At 51.7% G+C, this 26,956-nt stretch overlaps 1 protein-coding gene across 18 annotated transcripts in view; it reads right to left on the bottom strand.

Moving 5' to 3' along the window:
• TTLL7 (tubulin tyrosine ligase like 7) overlaps nt 1-26,956 on the bottom strand; it is a 203,459-nt gene that overhangs the window by 82,110 nt on the left and 94,393 nt on the right. For all 18 annotated transcript variants that reach the window (XM_077277940.1, XM_077277942.1, XM_077277937.1 and 15 more), the window contains one exon: nt 22,150-22,236. In XM_077277940.1, coding sequence (XP_077134055.1) covers nt 22,150-22,236 — 87 coding nt within the window. The remainder of the gene's footprint in view (nt 1-22,149; nt 22,237-26,956) is intronic.

The following is a 26,956-nucleotide window of genomic DNA, read 5'->3' as shown; positions in this document are numbered from 1 at the left end:
AGAGGTGGAACCTGCAGAGGTGAAACTGGTGAAAATGCAGGAAACAAGTGGTATAATGGCCAGAAATGACAGCTTAATCTGCAGTCAGCTGAATCTAGAGATACACCTAGGGTTTGTACCAAGTCTAAATGGTATCGTCTATCCAAAGAGTAGAAGGTAACTTGCTTATTTTTGGGGGTCTTGAACCTTCTCACTGAGCCCAAGAGTCGGGTCCTGAGGTGCAACCACCACGCAGCGTCATTAATGGGACTGCTTCTCTGTGCTGGGCTTTCTCCACAGACAATGAATACAGAGGTGGTCCGCACGCTCAGCCCCCCACTGAGGGTCTTTATAAGCGTAATCTCCCCCTTTAAATGGAGTGATGGTGGCACCATCAAAACACACTGGATAGATAACTTTAACACTTAGTACAAACCCTTTAGATTTTATAAAAAATAAAGTGTAAAATTAGAAAAATACAAAAACACATTTTCTTCCCAAAACATCGACATCCTTCTTCCCGGGCTGTGTAAGGTATTGCTGCAAATCCTCATTCACACCATTTCTAATCTCACGATCGCCCTGTATCAGACGAGGCTGTCCATCCGTGTCATCATCATCATGTAGACACTGGAGTCCTGAGAGCAAAACATGGCGCTGCAGTGTCCTGAGCCTCAGACGAGGCTGTCCATCTGCGTCATCATCATCATCATCATCATGTAGACACTGGAGTCCGGAGAGCAAAACATGGCGCTGCAGTGTCCTGAGCCTCAGACGAGGCTGTCCATCTGCGTCATCATCATCATCATGTAGACACTGGAGTCCGGAGAGCAAAACATGGCGCTGCAGTGTCCTGAGCCTCAGACGAGGCTGTCCATCTGCGTCATCATCATCATCATGTAGACACTGGAGTCCTGAGAGCAAAACATGGCGCTGCAGTGTCCTGAGCCTCAGACGAGGCTGTCCATCTGTGTCATCATCGTGTAGACACTGGAGTCCTGAGAGCAAAACATGGCGCTGCAGTGTCCTGAGCCTCAGACGAGGCTGTCCATCTGTGTCATCATCATCATCATGTAGACACTGGAGTCCGGAGAGCAAAACATGGCGCTGCAGTGTCCTGAGCCTCAGACGAGGCTGTCCATCTGTGTCATCATCATCATCATGTAGACACTGGAGTCCAGAGAGCAAAACATGGCGCTGCAGTGTCCTGAGCCTCAGACGAGGCTGTCCATCTGTGTCATCATCATCATCATGTAGATACTGGAGTCCTGAGAGCAAAACATGGCGCTGCAGTGTCCTGAGCCTCAGACGAGGCTGTCCATCTGCGTCATCATCATCATCATCATCATGTAGACACTGGAGTCCGGAGAGCAAAACATGGCGCTGCAGTGTCCTGAGCCTCAGACGAGGCTGTCCATCTGTGTCATCATCATCATCATGTAGATACTGGAGTCCTGAGAGCAAAACATGGCGCTGCAGTGTCCTGAGCTTCAGACAAGGCTGTCCATCTGTGTCATCATCATCATCATGTAGACACTGGAGTCCAAAGAGCAAAACATGGCGCTGCAGTGTCCTGAGCCTCAGACGAGGCTGTCCATCTGTGTCATCATCGTGTAGACACAGAGTCCTGAGAGCAAAACATGGCGCTGCAGTGTCCTGAGCCTCAGACGAGGCTGTCCATCTGCGTCATCATCATCATCATGTAGACACTGGAGTCCTGAGAGCAAAACATGGCGCTGCAGTGTCCTGAGCCTCAGACGAGGCTGTCCATCTGTGTCATCATCGTGTAGACACCGAGTCCTGAGAGCAAAACATGGCGCTGCAGTGTCCTGAGCCTCAGACGAGGCTGTCCATCTGTGTCATCATCATCATCGTGTAGACACCGGAGTCCTGAGAGCAAAACATGGCGCTGCAGTGTCCTGAGCCTCAGACGAGGCTGTCCATCTGTGTCATCATCATCATCATCATGTAGACACTGGAGTCCTGAGAACAAAACATGGCGCTGCAGTGTCCTGAGCCTCAGACGAGGCTGTCCATCTGTGTCATCATCATCATCATGTAGACACTGGAGTCCTGAGAGCAAAACATGGCGCTGCAGTGTCCTGAGCTTCAGACAAGGCTGTCCATCTGTGTCATCATCATCATCATGTAGACACTGGAGTCCAGAGAGCAAAACATGGCGCTGCAGTGTCCTGAGCCTCAGACGAGGCTGTCCATCTGTGTCATCATCATCATCATGTAGACACTGGAGTCCTGAGAGCAAAACATGGCGCTGCAGTGTCCTGAGCCTCAGACGAGGCTGTCCATCTGTGTCATCATCGTGTAGACACAGAGTCCTGAGAGCAAAACATGGCGCTGCAGTGTCCTGAGCCTCAGACGAGGCTGTCCATCTGTGTCATCATCATCATCGTGTAAACAGCGGAGTCCTGAGAGCAAAACATGGCGCTGCAGTGTCCTGAGCCTCAGACGAGGCTGTAAATCTGCGTCATCATCATCATCATGTAGACACTGGAGTCCTGAGAGCAAAACATGGCGCTGCAGTGTCCTGAGCCTCAGACGAGGCTGTCCATCTGTGTCATCATCGTGTAGACACCGAGTCCTGAGAGCAAAACATGGCGCTGCAGTGTCCTGAGCCTCAGACGAGGCTGTCCATCTGTGTCATCATCATCATCGTGTAGACACCGGAGTCCTGAGAGCAAAACATGGCGCTGCAGTGTCCTGAGCCTCAGACGAGGCTGTCCATCTGTGTCATCATCATCATCGTGTAGACACTGGAGTCCTGAGAGCAAAACATGGCGCTGCAGTGTCCTGAGCCTCAGACGAGGCTGTCCATCTGTGTCATCATCATCATCGTGTAGACACCGGAGTCCTGAGAGCAAAACATGGCGCTGCAGTGTCCTGAGCCTCAGACGAGGCTGTCCATCTGTGTCATCATCATCATCATCATGTAGACACTGGAGTCCTGAGAACAAAACATGGCGCTGCAGTGTCCTGAGCCTCAGACGAGGCTGTCCATCTGTGTCATCATCGTGTAGACACTGGAGTCTTGAGAGCAAAACATGGCGCTGCAGTGTCCTGAGTCTCAGACGAGGCTGTCCATCTGTGTCATCATCATCATCATCATGTAGACACCGGAGTCGTGAGAGCAAAACATGGCGCTGCAGTGTCCTGAGCCTCAGACGAGGCTGTCCATCTGCGTCATCATCATCATCGTGTAGACACCGGAGTCCTGAGAACAAAACATGGCGCTGCAGTGTCCTGAGCCTCAGACGAGGCTGTCCATCTGTGTCATCATCATCATCGTGTAGACACCGGAGTCCTGAGAGCAAAACATGGCGCTGCAGTGTCCTGAGCCTCAGACGAGGCTGTCCATCTGCGTCATCATCATCATCGTGTAGACACCGGAGTCCTGAGAACAAAACATGGCGCTGCAGTGTCCTGAGCCTCAGACGAGGCTGTCCATCTGTGTCATCATCATCATCGTGTAGACACCGGAGTCCTGAGAGCAAAACATGGCGCTGCAGTGTCCTGAGCCTCAGACGAGGCTGTCCATCTGCGTCATCATCATCATCGTGTAGACACCGGAGTCCTGAGAGCAAAACATGGCGCTGCAGTGTCCTGAGAAGGATGGACCCCTCTGAGGACCCAATTATGAGTCTGTAGGGGTCCGTCAGGCAGCAGTGGTGTACAGACAGACCCCCACAGCTGTGAACACAGGCTTCATTTAGGGAAAGTGCATTACTGGAGTTAAAGTTAGCGAGATGTGAGAGCGTCGCCATCTGTACACTGGCCTCCGAGTCGTTGCTGTATACTCCAGACATGTAGAGCAGTACATGGCTCTGTGCAGACAGGACTTTCATCTGCAGATCCACTTTGGCTTTGTCGGATGGAGAAGATTTAGGAATAAAATAGCGCCAGGCATTAACCATAGCAATGCCAAGACTATAGTGAAGGAGTACGTCAGCATGGAGGCTCCTCTCTGAGAGCAGGCAGAGAAGGATGCATACGGCAGGGCTCCGGCGTGTGTTTTTGGAAACATTTCTTCTTTTCCGTTACCGATCCGGAGATGTCGGTTGAGTCATTGAATACAGAAGAAAGCAATTAACCTTGTTAAATGGGGCTTTTAGGTAACAGACCGGGCAGCCAGGGACTCTTTACTTTAGAGGTTAGCACTTTCCATTTGCCCTATTGGGATATATGAATGTAAGACACCCTTCTCTATTACTCAGCAGCTCACAGACATTTTTGTGGAGTCAGTCGTCCACCATACGACCGTGCGATATTCTATATTCCATATTATTTACCCAGCATTTGTTACTGATCCCAAACGAAAGGAGACAATCCCTAAAGTTGTGAAAAATGGACGATTTCATTGATAATGAATGTTTGTTGCTTGAAATTTAAAGGGAGTGTGTGAGCACAGACTGTGAAAGAAAACACCGTGTGCACAGCTACAAACTGGTGCCTAGACTAGGTTCCCAAACCATCGGTATACACAACAAAGAAGTCTAGCACTCAACTTCAGTAACCGCAGAAATGATTTATTTGTAGCACTAGAAACGTTTCAGTCCATGGGGACTTTCATCAGTCACGTGCTTATGTAGGCCAGAAGGGCTCAGGTTATGAGACAAAGAGGGGTAATATGCAGAAGGCACAGAGGCGTAATGACCCCTTGTGCGCAAATGGCGAGATTAGTATCAAACTTAAGGAAAATAGCAGATATGGTGGAACCACGATCCCCCTATAGGGTTAAACCACCCGCAAACTGTGAACGATGGTGGGAGAGGAGAAGGGCACAGCCTCCAGACACGGAGACTGTAAATAAATAAATAAATAAATAAATGCTTCAAAGTCTTCAGACGTCATGGAACTTGCATGACCCGGAGGGACGATATTAATGGCCAATATAGGCTGCATCTTCGTGACGATAATTCAGAAGCTGATCTTCCATACGATTGTTGTTAAACCATCAACCTACTGCAAGCCAATGTGCCTGATCCCATGAGGATGGAAACCGCTCCAGTTATTTCTGAAAGTCTGAAGGGTGGACAATGTGCACCCCAAGAAAGACAATAGACCATTACACCAACCAGAAGTAAAACCAGTCGAAGGCCGTTTTGCCTTTTTCTGATGCCAGTTTCCAATATGTTGAAAGAACCTGGATAGTTCAGACCTTTGTCGCCTTGTTCCACCACCTGTGACGTCTGCCCCCCTAGTAGATGACGCCACTCCATTGCCCTGTTGGTAGCCCAAGGAAGGAGCCAACAGCAAGAAAACCTCCATCTTCTCTGGGCATCAATGGTTCGGCTCTACCACAGACTTCCTCCACGGTGATTATTCCTACAAGTGACGTGATCTATATTGATTTCTTCCACGATGATCATGACAAGGAGAAGACTTCTTTGTAATAACCTCGTCAGGTCTTAATTGCCGGTTGTTAATCAACCATAAACATCATGGAAACACAAGACCTTGGCTGCGGCTCGGCTCATGTCAGAGCTCTGCGATTTCCGGAGATCACACGTCCTCCTGCTCTTTTTAATTTCAATTCAGTGGGAGTGAAATGTTCTTAAAAGTTGGACAGGATCCGAAGTGTTTCTGAAAGGTCTCATTCTGAGAGAACATCATTTTCAGATGCCACAAATCCTTTCAATGTGGTGTCCTCGGAGTTACATTAAACCTTTCATTAGCGCAGATGAGAGCGAGCAATATTCCAAAACACTCAGTGTTACTAATAAATAACATGTTCCGTCTCCCATGAAATAAAGACACAATATTAAAAATTAATTGAGGCTCGGAGCGGTGTCATGAATCTTGATTTTGAATTTAATCTGGTATATAATTAGTTTTGACTTTTTTTTTCTTTACTTGTTAAATTCTATAGAGTATAACGACTGCCGAGATTATAATATAAAAAAGTGGAGAAACCGGTCACCAAGAGAGAAAACGATGCATCCGTGCCAAGATGCCTGACTAATAACAAAGCCGGAAACATAGAAAATCACGCCAGTCGCCGGTTCTCCGTCTCGGCCTCTTTCCCTTCCCCACTCATGGAAATTGTCCACTTATTTGGCCACAGCTGTTTTTTCTTCGTAGCTTATAAAAAAATTACTTGATGGATGTTTCTTAGAATTGGTGGGGTCCGACCTCTGTGACCGCTGGCAATCAGCATGGTGAGGGCATAAAATGCCAGACACTGACCCTTGTGTGGTCAATATGTGGCCCCTCTGTCTAATTTGCCTTTCCTATGGTAAGTGGCAGAGGTTGGACGTCCACCAATCGGACATTCATGGCCAAAACCAACAACACATCATCAAAGTGCAGGAAACTAGTCATGGCGGGGACAGGAATACTGTATCCAGGTGTCGACCACAGGAGGCGATGGAGAAGAACCGGCCAAGAGCGGCCGGGCTACGCTGGGCCTGGAATTCTCTTTCAGTTCTATGGAAGTTATCGGAATCCATGCAGCTCGGCTGCTCCTGGCAGCTTCCGTCTCTCCATCTTCAGTGGTCGGAGCCTGGATGGAGGTTTTCCGATCTCAGCCATGGGAATAAGCAACATGACAGAAATGGTATACCCAACACAGACACTTACGGCATGTACCCGGGACATGACATAATAAACGAGGGTCAACCCTCTAGGACCAGCACCTATGTGCACCAGGAGACGGCCACCACGCCCAAAGGCAAGGATTGAGTAGAGATGAAACCCACACATGTGCACGACTCCATTGACTTCAATGGGAGTTACATCAGAGTGCATTGATTTCAAATACATCCTAAATGTATGTGATCGGGCTCACCAGTCCGAGGGAGTCACGGGCCACACACCAACCCATTATAGCCAGTGTGTCAGTGTATACGGCCCATTTTCCATATGGAATGATGGTCCATGTACAAATGGGACATGGACCAGAATAACGCCTGAACTGGAAAGGCTGCTCCGGCCCCGTCCACCATGCGGATGAGAACATGACATGGAGACAGGTCTTCTCGTTACTCGAGAAAACAATCTCCGAGCACTAAAAAATACTCGGGAGGACCCTCGAGCGTGCTGGGGAAATCTCGAGTAACGAGTATATTCGCTCATCACTAGTCTTCACTGGAGGCTTTTATACCTGAATGTAGAAACATGAAAATAACCTGAGCACATCCTAGAGATTAGCACAACGGCTACATCACCACCATGGCTGCACCAATTTGTCTCCACCTGCTCACCACTCAGATTTCTACAGCGACACGATGTTCGATCAAAGCTGAAATATTAGAAGCAACTGCCCCAAACCAAACACGTTCTCTCCTCTTAATGACTCTTCTTGGCTCCAAATGGTGAAAACTCTCTACCGAACACTGGACTGACCACTGGCGGCTGAGATGCTTCGCCCAGAGGGGGCTGAGATACTTCGCCCAGAGGGGGCTGAGACGCTTCGCCCAGATGGGGCTGAGACGCTTCGCCCAGAGGGGGCTGAGACGCTTCGCCCAGAGGGGGCTGAGACGCTTCGCCCAGAGGGGGCTGAGACGCTTCGCCCAGAGGGGGCTGAGACACTTCGCCCAGCGGGGGCTGAGACACTTCGCCCAGAGGGGGCTGAGATATTTCGCCCAGAGGGGGCTGAGATACTTCGCCCAGAGGGGGCTGAGACGCTTCGCCCAGAGGGGGCTGAGATATTTCGCCCAGAGGGGGCTGAGACGCTTCGCCCAGAGGGGGCTGAGATGCTTCGCCCAGAGGGGGCTGAGACGCTTCGCCCAGAGGGGGCTGAGATGCTTCGCCCAGAGGGGGCTGAGATGCTTCGCCCAGAGGGGGCTGAGACACTTCGCCCAGCGGGGGCTGAGACGCTTCGCCCAGCGGGGGCTGACATGCTTCGCCCAGAGGGGGCTGAGACGCTTCGCCCAGAGGGGGCTGAGATGCTTCGCCCAGAGGGGGCTGAGACGCTTCGCCCAGAGGGGGCTGAGACGCTTCGCCCAGAGGGGGCTGACATGCTTCGCCCAGAGGGGGCTGAGACGCTTCGCCCAGAGGGGGCTGAGATGCTTCGCCCAGAGGGGGCTGAGACGCTTCGCCCAGAGGGGGCTGAGACGCTTCCCCAATGGGCCAGATCTGATTTTCATTGTACGATATGTATGGGATCCTTTAAATAATTTAATTACTGCAAACATAAAGCAAATCCTGAGCGATGTTCTCCTGGATCAGCACACATGATCCTAAATCCAAAACCCGCGGCAGCAGAGCAGGCCCCTGGCCGCAGCGGTGGATGCCCTGGCGGCGGATGCCCCTGCAGGCAGATCTCACAGCGTGACTTTCTCTTTAAGAAGAGTGACAGTTTTATCTCGAGAGGCTTTTTCCCCGTGGAAGGGTCCTCGTTAATCCCATAATGAAGGCGTCCTCCCACTCATTTGCTTTTTAATTACTTTCTTTAGTAGCCGTTGCATTACTCATAGTTGATTTGTCATGAATCGCTCGTTTTATTCTATTGGAGCAGAAGTATATATATTTTATTCACTAAAACTGTTATTTTGGGATCGGAAAGGCTCACCTAAACCCAAACCCAAAGGGGATCTCATACAAGTTCTTGCTCGTCAGTGTCAATGGCGCAATGATCTTCAGGAATCATGTGCCATGAGATATCAAAAAGTCCCAAGCAACAAACAGCAACCGCGCCTCCAACCATTATGTCCTACAGATCCCCATACCCTCATTAGTGCACATAACACCACAGACGCTTCACCAACGCAGATCACAAAAGGGACGCGGATCAGAGACAGATCAGAGACACAGATCACAGACATACGGGGAAACAGATCAGGGACACAGATCAGACACAGATCAGGGACGAAGATCAGAGACACAGGTCAGGGAAGCAGATCAGAGACACAGATCAGAGACACAGATCAGAGACACAGATCAGAGACACAGATCAGAGACACAGATCAGAGACACAGATCAGAGACACAGACCAGAGACACAGATCAGAGACATACGGGGAAACAGATCAGGGACACAGATCAGGGACACAGATCAGGGACGAAGATCAGGGACGAAGATCAGGGACGAAGATCAGGGACGAAGATCAGAGACATACGGGGAAACAGATCAGGGACACAGATCAGAGACACAGATCAGGGACACAGATCAGGGACAGACCAGAGACGAAGATCAGAGACACAGGTCAGGGACGCAAATCAGAGACAGACCGGAGACACAGATCAGGGACACAGATCAGAGACACAGGTCAGAGAGGCAGATCAGAGACAGATCAGGGACGCAGATCAGAGACGCAGATCAGAGACGCAGATCAGAGACGCAGATCAGAGATACAGATCAGAGACAGATCAGGGACGCGGATCAGAGACACACGGGGAAACAGATCAGGGACGCAGATCAGGGACGCAGATCAGAGACAGATCAGGGACGCAGATTAGAGACAGATCAGAGACACAGGTCAGGGACGCAGATCAGAGACACAGATCAGAGACGCAGGTCAGGGACGCAGATCAGGGACGCAGATCAGAGACGCAGATCAGAGACGCAGATCAGAGACGCAGGTCAGGGACGCAGATCAGAGACGCAGATCAGAGACGCAGATCAGAGACGCAGATCAGAGACACAGATCAGGGACACAGATCAGAGACAGATCAGGGACGCAGATCAGAGACAGATCAGAGACAGATCAGAGACACAAATCAGAGACAGATCAGAGACACAGGTCAGGGACGCAGATCAGACACACAGATCAGAGACAGATCAAGGACACAGATCAGAGACGCAGATCAGAGACAGATCAGGGACACAGATCAGAGACAGATCAAGGACACAGATCAGAGACACAGATCAGAGACAGATCAAGGACACAGATCAGAGACAGATCAGGGACACAGATCAGAGACGCAGATCAGAGACAGATCAGAGACACAGGTCAGGGACACAGATCAGAGACAGATCAGAGACGCAGATCAGAGACAGATCAGAGACGCAGATCAGAGACAGATCAAGGACACAGATCAAAGACACAGATCAGAGACAGATGAAGGACACAGATAAGAGACGCAGATCAGAAACAGATCAGGGACGCGGATCAGAGAGATCAGGGACACAGATCAGAGACGCAGATCAGAGACAGATCAGGGACGCGGATCAGACGCAGATCAGAGACACAGATCAGAGACACAGATCAGAGACACAGGTCAGGGACACAGGTCAGGGACACAGGTCAGGGACACAGGTCAGGGACAGATCAGGGACAGATCAGGGACGCGGATCAGAGACAGATCAGAGACACAAATCAGAGACAGATCAGAGACACAGGTCAGGGACGCAGATCAGAGACACAGATCAGAGACACAGATCAGAGACACAGATCAGAGACAGATCAAGGACACAGATCAGAGACGCAGATCAGAGACAGATCAGGGACACAGATCAGAGACAGATCAAGGACACAGATCAGAGACACAGATCAGAGACAGATCAAGGACACAGATCAGAGACGCAGATCAGAGACAGATCAGAGACACAGGTCAGGGACACAGATCAGAGACAGATCAGAGACGCAGATCAGAGACAGATCAGAGACGCAGATCAGAGACAGATCAAGGACACAGATCAAAGACACAGATCAGAGACAGATGAAGGACACAGATCAGAGACGCAGATCAGAAACAGATCAGGGACGCGGATCAGAGAGATCAGGGACACAGATCAGAGACGCAGATCAGAGACAGATCAGGGACGCGGATCAGACGCAGATCAGAGACACAGATCAGAGACACAGATCAGAGACACAGATCAGAGACACAGGTCAGGGACACAGGTCAGGGACACAGGTCAGGGACACAGGTCAGGGACAGATCAGGGACGCGGATCAGAGACAGATCAGAGACACAAATCAGAGACAGATCAGAGACACAGGTCAGGGACGCAGATCAGAGACACAGATCAGAGACACAGATCAGAGACACAGATCAGAGACACAGATCAGAGACAGATCAGGGATGCGGATCAGAGACAGATCAGGGACACAGATCAGAGACAGATCAGAGACACAAATCAGAGAAAGATCAGAGACACAGGTCAGGGACACAGATCAGAGACGCGGACCAGAGACACAGATCAGAGACAGATCAGAGACACAGGTCAGGGACGCAGATCAGAGACAGATCGAGGACACAGATCAGAGATGCAGATCAGAGACACAGATCAGAGACACAGATCAGGGACACAGATCAGGGACACAGATCAGGGACACAGATCAGGGACACAGATCAGGGACACAGATCAGAGACAGATCAGGGACACAGATCAGAGACAGATCAGAGACACAGGTCAGGGACACAGATCAGAGACAGATCAGAGACACAGGTCAGGGACGCAGATCAGAGACACAGATCAGAGACAGATCAGAGACACAGATCAGAGACACAAATCAGAGACACAAATCAGAGACAGATCAGAGACACAGGTCAGGGACGCAGATCAGAGACAGATCAAGGACACAGATCAGAGACGCAGATCAGAGACACAGATCAGGGACACAGATCAGAGACACAGGTCAGGGACACAGATCAGAGACAGATCAGAGACACAGGTCAGGGACGCAGATCAGAGACACAGATCAGAGACACAGATCAGAGACACAGATTAGAGACACATCAGAGACACAGGTCAGGGACGCAGATCAGAGACAGATCAAGGACACAGATCAGAGACGCAGATCAGAGACACAGATCAGGGACACAGATCAGAGACACAGGTCAGGGACACAGGTCAGAGACAGGTCAGGGACGCAGATCAGAGACACAGATCAGAGACACAGATCAGAGACACAGATCAGAGACAGATCAGGGACGCGGATCAGAGACAGATCAGAGACACAGATCAGGGACGCAGATCAGAGACAGATCAGGGACACAGATCAGAGACACAAATCAGAGACAGATCAGAGACACAGGTCAGGCAGGGACACAGATCAGAGACGCGGACCAGAGACGCAGATCAGACACAGGTCAGGGACGCAGATCAGAGACAGATCAGGGATGCGGATCAGAGACGCAGATCAGAGACAGATCAGAGACAGATCAAGGACACAGATCAGAGACGCAGATCAAGGACACAGATCAGAGACGCAGATCAGAGACAGATCAGGGACGCGAATCAGGTCAACTGCTCCTAAAGAAGCCTCGCTCGGTGTTCTGGCTGCTCAGAGACACAAACATCTTGCCAATGTATTTTTCAAATGTTGCTACGTATGTGTCATGCAGGGCGGTGTACCGGCACTGTAGGCCAACCGGGTACCTGCTATGGGGCCTGAGTGGGGGAAAAGCCCAACCAATGCCCAGCGCCCCGATTTCAAATCCAGGACACAAATATAGTTGTACTCTGCTCATACAATACATACATTACGGTTCCAAAGTTTAGGGTCACCCAGACAATGATGTATTTTCCATGATAACTGATACTTTTATTATTCCAATGAGTTGCCAAATGAATGTAAAATCTAGTCCAGACATTGACAAGGTTCGAAAAATAGATTTTTCTTTGAAATAATAATTTTCTCCTTCAATCTTTGCTCCTGTGCAGCAGTTCCAGCATTGCATTGGCATTCTAGCAGTTAATTTGCGGAGGTAATCTGGAGACATTTCCCTCCATGCTTCCAGAAGTCCCTCCACAAGTTGGTTTGTCTTGATGGGCACTTTTTTTGCACCATACGGTCAAGCTGCTCCCACAACAGCTCAATGGGGCTGAGATCCGGTGACTGCGCTGGCCGCTCCATTACAGATAGATACCAGCTGCTGCTTCTTCCCTAAATAGTTCCTGTATAATTTGGAGGTGGCTTTGTGTCATTGTCCTGTTGTAGGATGAAACTGACTCCAATCAAGCGCTGTCCACAGGGTATGGCATGGCACTGCAAAATGGAGTGATAGCCTTCCTTATTCAGTATCCCTTATACCTTTTACAAATCTCACACTTTAACAGCACCAAAGCAGCCCCAGACCATCACATTACCTCCACCATGCTTGACAGATGGCGTCACGCTCTTCCAGCATCTTTTCAGTTGTTCTGCATCACAAATGTTCTTCTGTGTGATCCAAACACCTTAATCTTGGATTCGTCCGTCCATAACACTTTTTCCAATCTTCCTCTGTCCAATGTCTGTGTTCTTTTGCCCATAGTGATCTTTTCCTTTTATTAGCCAGTCTCAGATATGGCTTTTTCTTGGCCACTCTGTCCCTAAGGCCAGCATCCCGGAGTCGCCTCTTTACTGTAGACGTTGACACTGGCGTTTTGCGTGTACTATTTAATGAAGCTGCCAGTTGGGGACCTGTGAGGCCTCGATTTCTCAGACTACAGACTCTAATGTACTTGTCTTGTTGCTCAGTTGTGCAGCGCCCCGCTGCTAAGGCCCCCTCTCACTTCTCTACTCTGTTTAGAGCCTGTTTGTGCTCTCCTCTGAAGGGAGTAGGACACACTACTACTGTAGGAAATCTTCAGTTTCTTGGCAATTTCTTGCATGGAATAGTCTTCATTTCTAAGAACAAGAATAGACTGTCGAGTTTCACATGAAAGTTCTTTTTTTCTGGCCATTTTGAGAGTTGAATGGAACCAACAAATGTAATGCTCCAGATTCTCAACTAGCTCAAAGGAAGGTCAGGTTTATAGGTTCTCTAATCAGCCAAACTGTTTTCAGCTGTGCTAACATACTTGCACAAGGGTTTTCAAGGGTATTCTAACTGTCCATTAGCCTTCTTACACAGTTAGCAAACAAAAAGTACCATAAGAACACTGGAGTGATGGTTGTTGGAAATGGGCCTCTATGCACCTATGAAGATATTGCATTACAAACCAGACGTCTGCAGCTTAGAATAGTCATTTACCACATTAACAATGTATAGAGTGTATTTCTGAATCATTTAGTGTTAGCTTCATTGGAAAAAACTGTGCTTTTCTTTCAAAAATAAGGACATTTCTAAGTGACCCTAAACTTTTGAACGGTAGTGTACGATACCACCATACACTGCACACACAATACCGTCATGCACAATACCACCATACACTGATCATACGACACCACCATACACTGCTCATGTAATAGCACCATACACTGCTCATACGACACCACAATACACTGCTCATGTAATAGCACAATACACTGCTCATGTAATAGCACAATACACTGCTCATGTAATAGCACCATACACTGCTCATACAATACCATAATACACAATGCCACTATACAGTGCTCATATAGAACCATAGGATGCTCATACAATATAACAAGCAGTGCTCACATAATACCGCCGTACAGTGATAAATAACCCCCACTCTGACAGTCACGTTGTACACTGCACTATACAATGCATGGTGGAGTGTCTGGCTGGCGGTGGCGCCCCCTTGGTGGTCGCACGTTCCTATGGTCGCCCCTTGTACTAGTAGAGGCCGGAGCCTTTGGCTTTATGTAGTGACCGAGGTGATGAGCTTTCCGGATAGAAGCTGCTCCTGTAGAAGCTGCGGTATATTCTCTGAGGATAGCGAGCTGTCATCCCACCACACGGCGCCGCGCTAATACACTGCAGAGCCACGTGATAAGGTCAGCACAGATGGCAGACACCAGCTGACAACGCCACGCCGGATACCATAATATCAGGAAATTAATAATGGAAATACAAGCAGAAGCTCGGAGCCGCCAATTACTGCACTCATCGCTCCTGAAATCAATTAGAGTCCAATTAAATGAGAGGAAATAAGTTATTTTCCAGGAATAGCGCCACCATTTCCATAGGTTGCGGCAGGTATTGCAGTTTAGTAAACAGAGGCTGAGTGGCAGTATTACACACAGAGCATGGACGAGGATACAGGCCGCTGAGCCACATGCCCCAGGCCGAGCTGCAATACCAGAACTGGCCACAGGCACAAGTGGCGCTATTTCTGTAGAAACAATGGTTTGTCTCTTTTCTTGCCATATTTGTGCTACAATTTGATATAATTTCTGCCCTCTTTTCAAAAATTGCAAGAAAATTAGGAGGTTTCACCAGGAGGTGGCATTACAAGCATTGTTCCAACATGTACATGAAGTATTAATCCAAAGAACGAAACAAAAAAAAATCATTGCTTTCTGGTTAAAATGCCAAAGTGTCCATCAGAATAAAAGGGGCGCTGCTCTTTATAAAATAGGCGCCTGTGACATTAACGTAATCCGTTTATATTGGTGGATGTGCGATCATCATAGAGGGCATGAACGCTAGCGCCACCTACTGGAAGCAGCAATCCTGAACGTCACTAGCGGCAGGATGCGGCAATGTCTCAGTAGTCCGGATCGGTTTCACCCTCCATGCTGACGGTCTCATTTCATTGCGGTCTAGGAATGGTTCAGGGTCAGGACAGAAGCTGCACATTTCTTGTAAAGTACAGAACGTGTCTCCATCACGTGCGCGGCTGTGATCAGTGCCGAGCGCTCCCCCGGCGTCACATAAATAACAGCGTCGTACGCAGACGATTAAAAACATCCTCCGTGTCCCCGCAGCGGGGCGCCGTCCCTGGGATAATGACGCTGACCTTTCCTGCGCCGGGGCTGAAGAACTCATCTCCATGATTAAAGTGCCATATTTATAGAAGGAGGAGCGGGGGATGAATAGATGAAAAGCGAGTGTGATGGGACGCTCCGCGGCGACGCTCCGCATGTAAGGTGCTCATGATACGGACAATCAGCCGACAGCCGCAGAGAGCGACAGCTTAGTGTCCGCAGCCCCAGACTCCGGCAGAAGCAAGTCTTCATCCAGCCCCGTCCTGCTGCATCCTCACTATATCCTCTGTATACAGCACATGGTGCAGGAGCTCCGCGCCATCCATCACCGCTGCATCCATCACCGTGCCATCCATCACCGCTCCATCCATCACCGCGCCATCCATCACCGCTCCATCCATCACCGCCCCTTCCATCACCGCGCCATCCTTCACTGCTCCATCCTCACTATATCCTCTGTATACAGCACATGGTGCAGGAGCTCCGCGCCATCCATCACCACTGCATCCATCACCGTGCCATCCATCACCGCTCCATCCATCACCGCGCCATCCATCACCGCTCCATCCATCACCGCCCCTTCCATCACCGCGCCATCCTTCACTGCTCCATCCTCACTATATCCTCTGTATACAGCACATGGTGGAGGAGCTCTGCGCCATCCATCACCGCACCATCCATCACCGCCCCTTCCATCACCGCTCCATCCTTCACTGCTCCAACCTCACTATATCCTCTGTATACAGCACATGGTGCAGGAGCTCCGCGCCATCCATCACCGCTCCATCCATCACCGTGCCATCCATCACCGCTCCATCCATCACCGTGCCATCCATCACCGCCCCGTCCATCACTGCTCCATCCTCACTATATCCTCTGTATACAGCACATGGTGCAGGAGCTCCGCGCCATCCATCACCGCTCCATCCATCACCGTGCCATCCATCACCGCTCCATCCATCACCGTGCCATCCATCACCGCCCCGTCCATCACTGCTCCATCCTCACTATATCCTCTGTATACAGCACATGGTGCAGGAGCTCCGCTCCATCCATCACCGCCCCTTCCATCACCGCGCCATCCTTCACTGCTCCATCCTCACTATATCCTCTGTATACAGCACATGGTGCAGGAGCTCCGCGCCATCCATCACCGCGCCATCCATCACCACGCCATCCATCACCGCTGCATCCATCACCGCTGCATCCATCACCGCTGCATCCATCACCGCTCCATCCTTCACTGCTCCATCCTCACTATATCCTCTGTATACAGCACATGGTGCAGGAGCTCCGCGCCATCCATCACCGCGCCATCCATCACCACGCCATCCATCACCGCTGCATCCTTCACCGCTGCATCCATCACCGCTGCATCCATCACCGCTCCATCCTTCACTGCTCCATCCTCACTGTATCCTCTGTATACAGCACATGGTGCAGGAGCTCCGCACCATCCATCACCGCGCCATCCATCACCACGCCATCCATCACCGCTGCATCCATCACCGCGCCATCCATCACCGCTCCATCCATCACCGCCCCGTCCATCACTCCTCCATCCTCACTATATCCTCTGTATACAGCACATGGTGCAGGAGCTCCGCACCATCCATCTCCGCGCCATCCATCACCGTGCCATCCATCACCGCTGCATCCATCACCGTGCCATCCATCACCGCGCCATCCATCACCGCGCCATCTAGCCAGGTCCACCCGTAGCCGCCCCGTCCATCACTGCTCAATCCTCACTATATCCTCTGTATACAGCACATGGTGCAGGAGCTCCGCGCCATCCATCACCGCGCCATCCATCACCGCGCCATCCATCACCGCCCCTTCCATCACCGCCCCTTCCATCACCGCTCCATCCATCACCGCTCCAACCTCACTATATCCTCTGTATACAGCACATGGTGCAGGAGCTCCGCTCCATCCATCACCGCCCCTTCCATCACCGCGCCATCCTTCACTGCTCCATCCTCACTATATCCTCTGTATACAGCACATGGTGCAGGAGCTCCGCGCCATCCATCACCGCGCCATCCATCACCACGCCATCCATCACCGCTGCATCCATCACCGCTCCATCCATCACCGCTCCATCCTTCACTGCTCCATCCTCACTATATCCTCTGTATACAGCACATGGTGCAGGAGCTCCGCGCCATCCATCACCGCGCCATCCATCACCACGCCATCCATCACCGCTGCATCCATCACCGCTGCATCCATCACCGCTCCATCCTTCACTGCTCCATCCTCACTATATCCTCTGTATACAGCACATGGTGCAGGAGCTCCGCACCATCCATCACCGCGCCATCCATCACCACGCCATCCATCACCGCTCCATCCATCACCGCCCCGTCCATCACTGCTCCATCCTCACTATATCCTCTGTATACAGCACATGGTGCAGGAGCTCCGCACCATCCATCACCGCGCCATCCATCACCGTGCCATCCATCACCGCTGCATCCATCACCGTGCCATCCATCACCGCGCCATCCATCACCGCGCCATCTAGCCAGGTCCACCCGTAGCCGCCCCGTCCATCACTGCTCAATCCTCACTATATCCTCTGTATACAGCACATGGTGCAGGAGCTCCGCGCCATCCATCACCGCGCCATCCATCACCGCGCCATCCATCACCGCCCCTTCCATCACCGCTCCATCCTTCACTGCTCCAACCTCACTATATCCTCTGTATACAGCACATGGTGCAGGAGCTCCCCACCATCCATCACCGCGCCATCCATCACCACGCCATCCATCACCGCGCCATCCATCACCGCGCCATCCATCACCGCCCCTTCCATCACCGTGCCATCCTCACTATATCCTCTGTATACAGCACATGGTGCAGGAGCTCCGCACCATCCATCACCGCGCCATCCATCACCGCCCCATCCTTCACCGCTCCATCCTTCACCGCTCCATCCTCACTATATCCTCTGTATACAGCACATGGTGCAGGAGCTGCACGCCATTCATCACCACGCCATCTAGCCAGGTCCACCTGTAGCCGCCCAGTCCATCACTGCTCCATCCTCACTATATCCTCTGTATACAGCACATGGTGCAGGAGCTCTGCGCCATTCATCACCACGCCATCCATCTCCGTGCCATCTAGCCAGGTCCACCTGTAGCCGCCCCGTCCATCACTACTCCATCCTCACTATATCCTCTGTATACAGCATATGGTGCAGGAGCTCCGCGCCATTCATCACCGCGCCATCTATTCAGGTCCATCTGTAGCTGCCCTGTCCGTCATAGCGCCACTTTGAGGCTCCATCTCTTGCAGCTCAACTTATCACAGCTCCACTGCTCCATCGCTCACTGCTCCACGGCTCACTGCTCCATCGCTCACTGCTCCACGGCTCACTGCTCCACCGCTTACAGTGCCACCTCTCGCATCTCCATCTATGACTGCTCCATTTCTTGCAGGTCCAACTCTCGTAGTGCCAACGCTCACAGAGCCATCACTCGCAGCTCCATCTTGTAAAATTTAATTTAGTTTTGATGTTTCATTATGTGGAAAACATGTTAGATGGAGTGGAGGGAGGATGGAGCGGAGGGAGGATGGAGCGAGGGCGGATGGAGCGGAGGGAGGATGGAGCGGAGGGAGGATGGAGCGGAGGGAGGATGGAGCGGAGGGAGGATGGAGCGGAGGGCGGATGGAGCGGAGGGCGGATGGAGCGGAGGGCGGATGGAGCGGAGGGAGGATGGAGCGGAGGGAGGATGGAGCGGAGGGAGGATGGAGCGGAGGGCGGATGGAGCGGAGGGCGGATGGAGCGGAAGGAGGACGGAGCGGAAGGAGGACGGAGCGGAGGGCGGACGGAGCGGAGGAAGGACGGAGCGGAGGAAGGACGGAGCGGAGGGAGGATGGAGCGGAGGGCGGATGGAGCGGAGGGAGGATGGAGCGAGGGCGGATGGAGCAGAGGGAGGATGGAGCGGAAGGGAGGATGGAGCGGAAGGGAGGATGGAGCGGAAGGGAGGATGGAGCGAGGGCGGATGGAGCGGAGGGAGGATGGAGCGGAGGGAGGATGGAGCGGAGGGCGGATGGAGCGGAGGGCGGATGGAGCGGAGGGCGGATGGAGCGGAGGGAGGATGGAGCGGAGGGAGGATGGAGCGGAGGGAGGATGGAGCGGAGGGCGGATGGAGCGGAAGGAGGACGGAGCGGAAGGAGGACGGAGCGGAGGGCGGACGGAGCGGAGGAAGGATGGAGCGGAGGGAGGATGGAGCGGAGGGCGGATGGAGCGGAGGGCGGATGGAGCGGAGGGCGGATGGAGCGGAGGGAGGATGGAAGGGAGGGAGGATGGAGCGGAGGGCAGATGGAGCGGAAGGAGGATGGAGCGGAAGGCGGATGGAGCGGGAGGTGGATGGAGCGGAGGGAGCAGGGAGCGGAGGGTGGATGGAGAGGAGGGAGGATGAAGCGGAGGGAGGATGGAGAGGAGGGAGGATGGAGAGGAGGATGGAGCGGAGGGCAGATGGAGGGGAGGGAGGATGGAGCGGAGGGCGCGGAGGGAGGATGGAGAGGAGGGAGGATGAAGCGGAGGGAGGATGGAGAGGAGGGAGGATGGAGAGGAGGGAGGATGGAGCGGAGGGCGGATGGAGCGGAGGGAGGATGGAGCGGAGGGGAGGATGGAGCGGGGAACAGAGGGCGGATGGAGCGGGGAGTGGAGGGCAGATGGAGCGGAGGGAGGATGGAGCGGAAGGGCGGATGGAGCGGGGAGCGGAGGGAGGATGGAGCGGAGGGAGGATGGAGCGGAGGGCGGATGGAGCGGAGGGAGGATGGAGCGGAGGGAGGATGGAGCGGAGGGAGGATGGAGAGGAGGGAGGATGGAGAGGAGGGAGGATGGAGAGGAGGGAGGATGGAGAGGAGGGAGGATGGAGAGGAGGGAGGATGGAGCGGAGGGAGGATGGAGAGGAGGGAGGATGGAGCGGAGGGAGGATGGAGCGGAGGGAAGATGGAGAGGAGGGAGGATGGAGAGGAGGCAGGATGGAGAGGAGGGAGGATGGAGAGGAGGGAGGATGGAGCGGAGGGAGGGAGGATGGAGAGGAGGGAGGATGGAGCGGAGGGAGGGAGGATGGAGAGGAGGGAGGATGGAGCGGAGGGAGGATGGAGCGGAGGGTGGATGAAGTATGGTGCGGAGGACGGAGGGGAGGGCGGATAGAGCGGAGGGTGGATGAAGTGGGGTGTGGATGGAGCGGAGGACGGAGGGGAGGGTGGACGGAGCCAATGCCGCCTGCTGACATGGGTTAGTGGCTGTGGCCCCTCCATTGCAGCAGTCCAGATGTGCAGTAAACCTGCAGTGTGCTGCCATCATCTGCTCAGCTGCAGTCTATTAGCGGTATTACGAGCTCAGACATTAATTGCAGCCGCAGTGTATCACATAATGACGGCGTGCAGCGTGCCAGATGGAGGGCGCAACAATGAGCTGGAGCCTTGGATGCTTCGTCTGCTGTACTGGATGGCGAGTAACACGGATGGATGAGAACTTTCATCAGTTCTGGGGAGGATTCATTTTTGTCACCTTGTTTGGTTATGGCGAGGCACAACCTGCGCACATTGCACTCAGCGCTTCCTGCAGGAGCTGCGACTGACGACACAAGATGTCAGATACAATCTGCCAAATCCAAAGACATAAACGCCTCTGTGCTCCGTCCTGCACCCCCAGGAGGCCATGTCCTACCGCAGACCCCAACCAGGAGCAATCACAGTGACACTGGGTATAAGACAAGCGGCAGACATTATAGTGAGAGCTGGCGGCCTTAGAATGGCTGGTGCCACGTACAGCACCCTCTATGGACACCCCCTTATAGGAACATCTGTGCCCAAATAATAGGATAATACTGGGATTAAAAATCATTGCCCAGACAAAAAACAAACGGGTGCATCGTCACCCTGGGCAGGGGCCCTTCTGTAGGTTGTAGCACCGGGACTGGGTACATGCACATATTAAGACCATAAAAAAGGACAATGCCCACAAGATTGGGGGAAGACTGACGGCTGGTCTCATCACCGCTGCTCCAGTGCCGATGATTCTCTGGTTTCCTGACAGTCTCCATTTGATGGGATTCATCAATGACATTCAATCGCTGCAACCAATCACTGCCACAGCGGTGACCTCCATGATGGGAACCCGCCAGAGCCCAGTGTCAGGAGCGGCAGCACGGGCGCAGCAGGGGATATTTTGCACCATTGCAGGCGGTTTCTTTATATTTGGACGCGCACTTTCAGGGTTTCTCCGGGACGATGGCTGTCGTATGAGGTGAGCAGCGCTGACGGCTTCACCTCCACACGTACCGGTCGCAGGTGTCTGGATCTGTCCTAAAGATCTTCATTCATACTAATGAGACCCGCGGAGGGCACACGTGACCCGACACCTCCCGACACAGAAGCGAGTGGCGCCAGACGAACCCTGTAATCTGCCATTGAACAGTTCACGTTTTGCCCAATCAGGGATCCTGTAAAACCCGACGCCTGGGACTGAGCGGAGGAATCAAGTCCAAACATCCCGACCACTTCCCAACCCAGTGCCCTGTGGGCCAGACCGTGCCGCCCTAGAGGAACCTGCGGCTTTTTTAGCCTTCGGGGTCATGTGCCATTATAGTCGCTGTACAACTAAGAAGGAAATATACGGAGTCACCCACCCGAGGTTCTCGCTGCCGCGAGGATTTCCCAGACAGTTTCTCATCATCCAGCTCACACTGCTCAAGGAGATCCAAGATGTCTTCTTCCTGCAAAAACGAAAAGGAGACAATTTCACAGAACTGTACGGCACAAATCGCCAATCCTCAAATATGCGGTCACGTGTCCCTCTCATCGTCCTAAGTCACGGGGGCTCCAGCAGAGGAACAAGGAGGAAAAGAACATTGTGAAAGTTATCAAAAGGGCGTAACACAGTCAGAATATGGATTATGTCACCACGTCAGTGCAACTACTGGGACCCCATCACTGTCCAGAACGAAGACCACCGATGGTCAGCTTTTCTTATAGAGTACGACCACTAATAGCCACGAATTGTGTATACCATTTACGTGTAAACTGGTGGGTCTCCTCCCCTAGGACCCCATGTACTTGGTAAATGGGTACCAGGGGTGCAGTGCATGGGGCGGTGGTCACATGAATGCGGAGGCGGCTCACCTAATACAACGGGGTTCGGGGCACCCACATATTCCCGGTACGTGACAGCTGGATAGGTTTGGTCAGAGATCCCGTCTGGCCCCATCAGCGCCTCTTATATTTATCTCTGCATTGCAGTCGCTCTGTTCTAATATTCAGCAGGGACCCCCACCAGTAAGCCCAATAAAGGATGGATGAGCCCCCCGCCGGCACCCCAGAGGCTGACCCCCACAGATAAGACACTGACGGCCTCGGTAGAGGATCACTCCCAGGCACCTTCACCTCTCTGCATCGTTAGACACATTACTGCCATTTTCTTTCATAAAGTGACACAAAACAATAAATTTTATAAGGCAAATCGTGTTTTCCCATCGCAGCGAGTGATCTCGAATTCTGTGTGGACTCCTCATCAAAGCGGCGGCATCTGATCAGCCGTAATGAATAATCCTCTGAGTAAATAAGAAGGCAAGAGTCTCCTATGATTAAAGGACTGAAGTCCCGCGCCAGCGTCCTCCTCAAGTCATTAACATTTCATTCAGGTGTCTCTTCTGTTTCCCAGTGTGACAACCACTAATGGCCTCAATGCTGCTCTCCTCAGGGTTGTCAGACAGCGTGTCCAGCCTCCTGTCTCCATGGAGGACTATCACATACTTTCTTCCTTTTCCCAATGTGATCGATATTCCCCCTGACAGCGCTCAGCCGCTATTTGCACATGCGCAGATCTGCACAGACTTTTTGGGGTCCTTTTGAAACCTATAGAGCCCATAGAAGTCTATGAGGTCACCGTGCAAACTCACCCGGGGAGAGGACAGAATACTGACCGCGACGGCACTTCCTGGAAATTCAATTTTTTTCATTCCACAAATGGAATAGTAAAGCTAAAGTGGGTTGTCCAGCCTAAGGAACAACATTACTGGGGCATGGGTGGGTTGAAAAATCTGACAAATTTTGTGGATCCAGAGCTGGTTGTTCTGGTAGCCTGGACCAGCACCAGAAGCGATGACCATTCTGGACCATTGTCGGTACTTCACTAGTGAGAGCATTTTGTGCTCCAGAGCTGCTCTTCCTACTTTGGAGGTCGTTACCCACCATCACGGAGGACAATACACTGCAGTGAGGGAGGCCACATGACGGCCCACGTGCCAGACATGTCCGTATCTGTCGGTGGGTGCACAGCCGGCTCCTCTGTCACTACTGCAATAAGGACACGGAGAAAACGTCCAATTTACTGCAGAGGAGCTTTACATCCACCCACGTCCTAAAACAAGTTCTTGATAAACCGTCCCGGAGCCGCGACTTCTGGTCCACGATGGATTTTTAGAAACTGTGACAAATTTCTAGGTTAAATTGACTTGAAAGAAAATTGGAAAACTGATGTGCTGCAACCTGTCCCCAGACCACGGCCCCCGGCCTCGCGGAGAGGAGGTAGAGGCGGCTCTTCATCGGACGTGAAATTGGCGTGAAATCAGTCAGGCTGGAAAGTTAAAATCTATTGACAGAATTTTCTGCTCGGCTTCACTTCTCAGGATCAGCTTATTTAGGAATAAATCAGGGTCTAAGACACAAAACCTCTGCTGAGGTCAGAAAACCTGCCCCCATGATAAGTACCGCTGCAACCAAAATCATCCCCACACCCCCCAATGTAAGTTCAGGAATTAGTAAAATTTACAAACTTTCTGCCGTTATCTATAAACCAACAAAACAACAACAATGTAGATATCTGAACACAAATAATATAAGAAAAGGTTTCTCCAAATTTACTGCAAAACGTCATCTATAGCGACTCCTGCGACTCAGAACTATTCACCCCTTCGTGGCCAGCGTCTTTAGCACTTAATAGAGCCCCTCTGGCTGTTACCACCTGCTGCAGACATGATGCATCACCAGACACCGGCTTCTGGCAGCATTTCCTCATGGGCCATTGCCTCAAGGTCACTAGCATTCTTGGGTTTGCTGCAGCTGCCTTCTTCACAACCCACCAAAGATTTTCTAGTAGTTTCAAGTCAGCGACTGTAATGGCCACCTCAAAATCTTCAAAGACTCGTTTTGACATCAATCCTTGGTGGACCGTGAGGTGCATGGGAGTAATGTCCTGTTGGAAGGACAAATTATGCCCAAATGGCAGCTCTTCACAAAAGGTGAAATATCCCCCTAGGATTTCATGACACTTGACTGCATCCATCTTGTCATCCACATGATGTAAATGTCTAGCCACAAAGCATCACTGAGCCCCCGCCATGCTTCACTATAGACTTCACAGAGCCTCCAATGCTTCACTGTAGACATCACCAAGTGTCCATGCTTCACTATAGACTTCACAGAGCTCCCATTGCTTTACTGTAGACATCACCGAGCCTCCATGCTTCACTGTAGACATCACCGAGCCTCCATGCTTCACTGTAGATATCACTAAGCCTCACCAAGCCTCCATGCTTCACTGTAGACATCATCAGGCCTCCATGCTTCACTGTAGACATCACCGAGCCTCCATGCTTCACTGTAGACACCACAGAGCCTCCATGCTTCACTATAGACTTCACAGAGCCCCCAATGCTTCACTGTAGACATCACCAAGCGTCCATGCTTCACTGTAGACACCACAGAGCCTCCATGCTTCACTATAGACTTCACAGAGCTCCCATTGCTTTACTGTAGACATCACCGAGCCTCCATGCTTCACTGTAGACATCACCAAGCGTCCATGCTTCACTATAGACTTCACAGAGCTCCCATTGCTTTACTGTAGACATCACCGAGCCTCCATGCTTCACTGTAGACATCACCGAGCCTCCATGCTTCACTGTAGATATCACTAAGCCTCACCAAGCCTCCATGCTTCACTGTAGACATCATCAGGCCTCCATGCTTCACTGTAGACATCACCAATCCTCCACCGTGCTTCAATGTAAACATCACCGAAACTCCGGCGTGCTCCACTGTAGTCATCACTAAGACTGTACCAAGCTTCACTGTAGACATCACCTACACTCCAGCGTGCGTCACTGTAGACATCACTGAGCCCCGCTGTACTTCACTATAGACATCACCAAGACCTTGCCGTGCTTCATTATAGTGTCATGATCCAGGTCAGGTTTTGAGCCCCGTTCTCCCCTTCCCGGTCTGGTCATGTCAGGGGTTAACTTTTCTCACCACGTTCTGGTGTCTGGTCGGCTATTTCTCTCTACTGCGTCCTGCAGGCGGTGTCAGTTATAATTTCTGCCTACTGCATGAGTAGCTGACTCTGTTTAGCCTCCATGCTTCACTGTAGACATCACCAAGTGTCCATGCTTCACTGTAGACACCACAGAGCCTCCATGCTTCACTATAGACTTCACAGAGCTCCCAATGCTTCACTGTAGACATCACCGAGCCTCCATGCTTCAATGTAGACATCACTAAGCCTCACCAAGCCTCCATGCTTCACTGTAGACATCACTAAGCCTCACCAAGCCTCCATGCTTCACTGTAGACATCACCAAGCCACCATGCTTCACTGTAGACATCACCAAGCCTCCATGCTTCACTGTAGACATCACCGAGCCTCCATGCTGCACTGAAGACATCACCAAGCCTCCATGCTTCACTGTAGACATCATTAAGCCTCCATGCTTCATTGTAGACATCATCAAGCCTCCATGCTTCACTGTAGACATCACCGAGCCTCCATGCTGCACTGAAGACATCACCGAGCCTCAATGCTTCACTGTAGACATCATTAAGCCTCCATGCTTCACTGTAGACATCATCAAGCCTCTATGCTTCACTGTACACATCACCGAGCCTCCATGCTTCACTGTAGACATCATCAAGCCTCCATGCTTCACTGTAGACATCATCAAGCCTCCATGCTTCACTGTAGACATCACCAAGCCTCCACCATGCTTCAATGTAAACATCACCGAAACTCTGGCGTGCTCCACTGTAGTCATCACCAAGACTGTACCAAGCTTCACTGTGGACATCACCTACACTCCAGCGTGTCTCACTGTAGACATCACTGAGCCCCCGCTGTACTTCACTATAGACATCACCAAGACCTTGCCATGCTTCATTATAGTGTCATGATCCAGGTCGGGTTTTGAGCCCTGTTCTCCCCTTCCCGGTCTGGTCATGTCAGGGGTTAACTTTTCTCTGGTGTCTGGTCGGCTATTTCTCTCTACTGCATCCTGCAGGCGGTGTCAGTTATAATTTCTGCCTACTGCATGAGTAGCTGACTCTGTTTAGACCTTGATTTGTCCTACTGCCTTTGCTGACTGTGCCCGCGTCTGTTTACTCTCCTCTTCCCATCCCGACACTATGTTTCCCCTTCGTGTGTGGAGTCCCAGGTACTTGACT

The sequence above is a fragment of the Ranitomeya variabilis genome, chromosome 8 (assembly GCF_051348905.1).
Source record: "Ranitomeya variabilis isolate aRanVar5 chromosome 8, aRanVar5.hap1, whole genome shotgun sequence".
In the NCBI taxonomy this organism is placed as follows: domain Eukaryota; kingdom Metazoa; phylum Chordata; class Amphibia; order Anura; family Dendrobatidae; genus Ranitomeya; species Ranitomeya variabilis.
The sequence above is the reverse complement of the archived record's forward strand: the minus strand, read 5'-3'. Positions and strand labels throughout refer to the sequence as shown.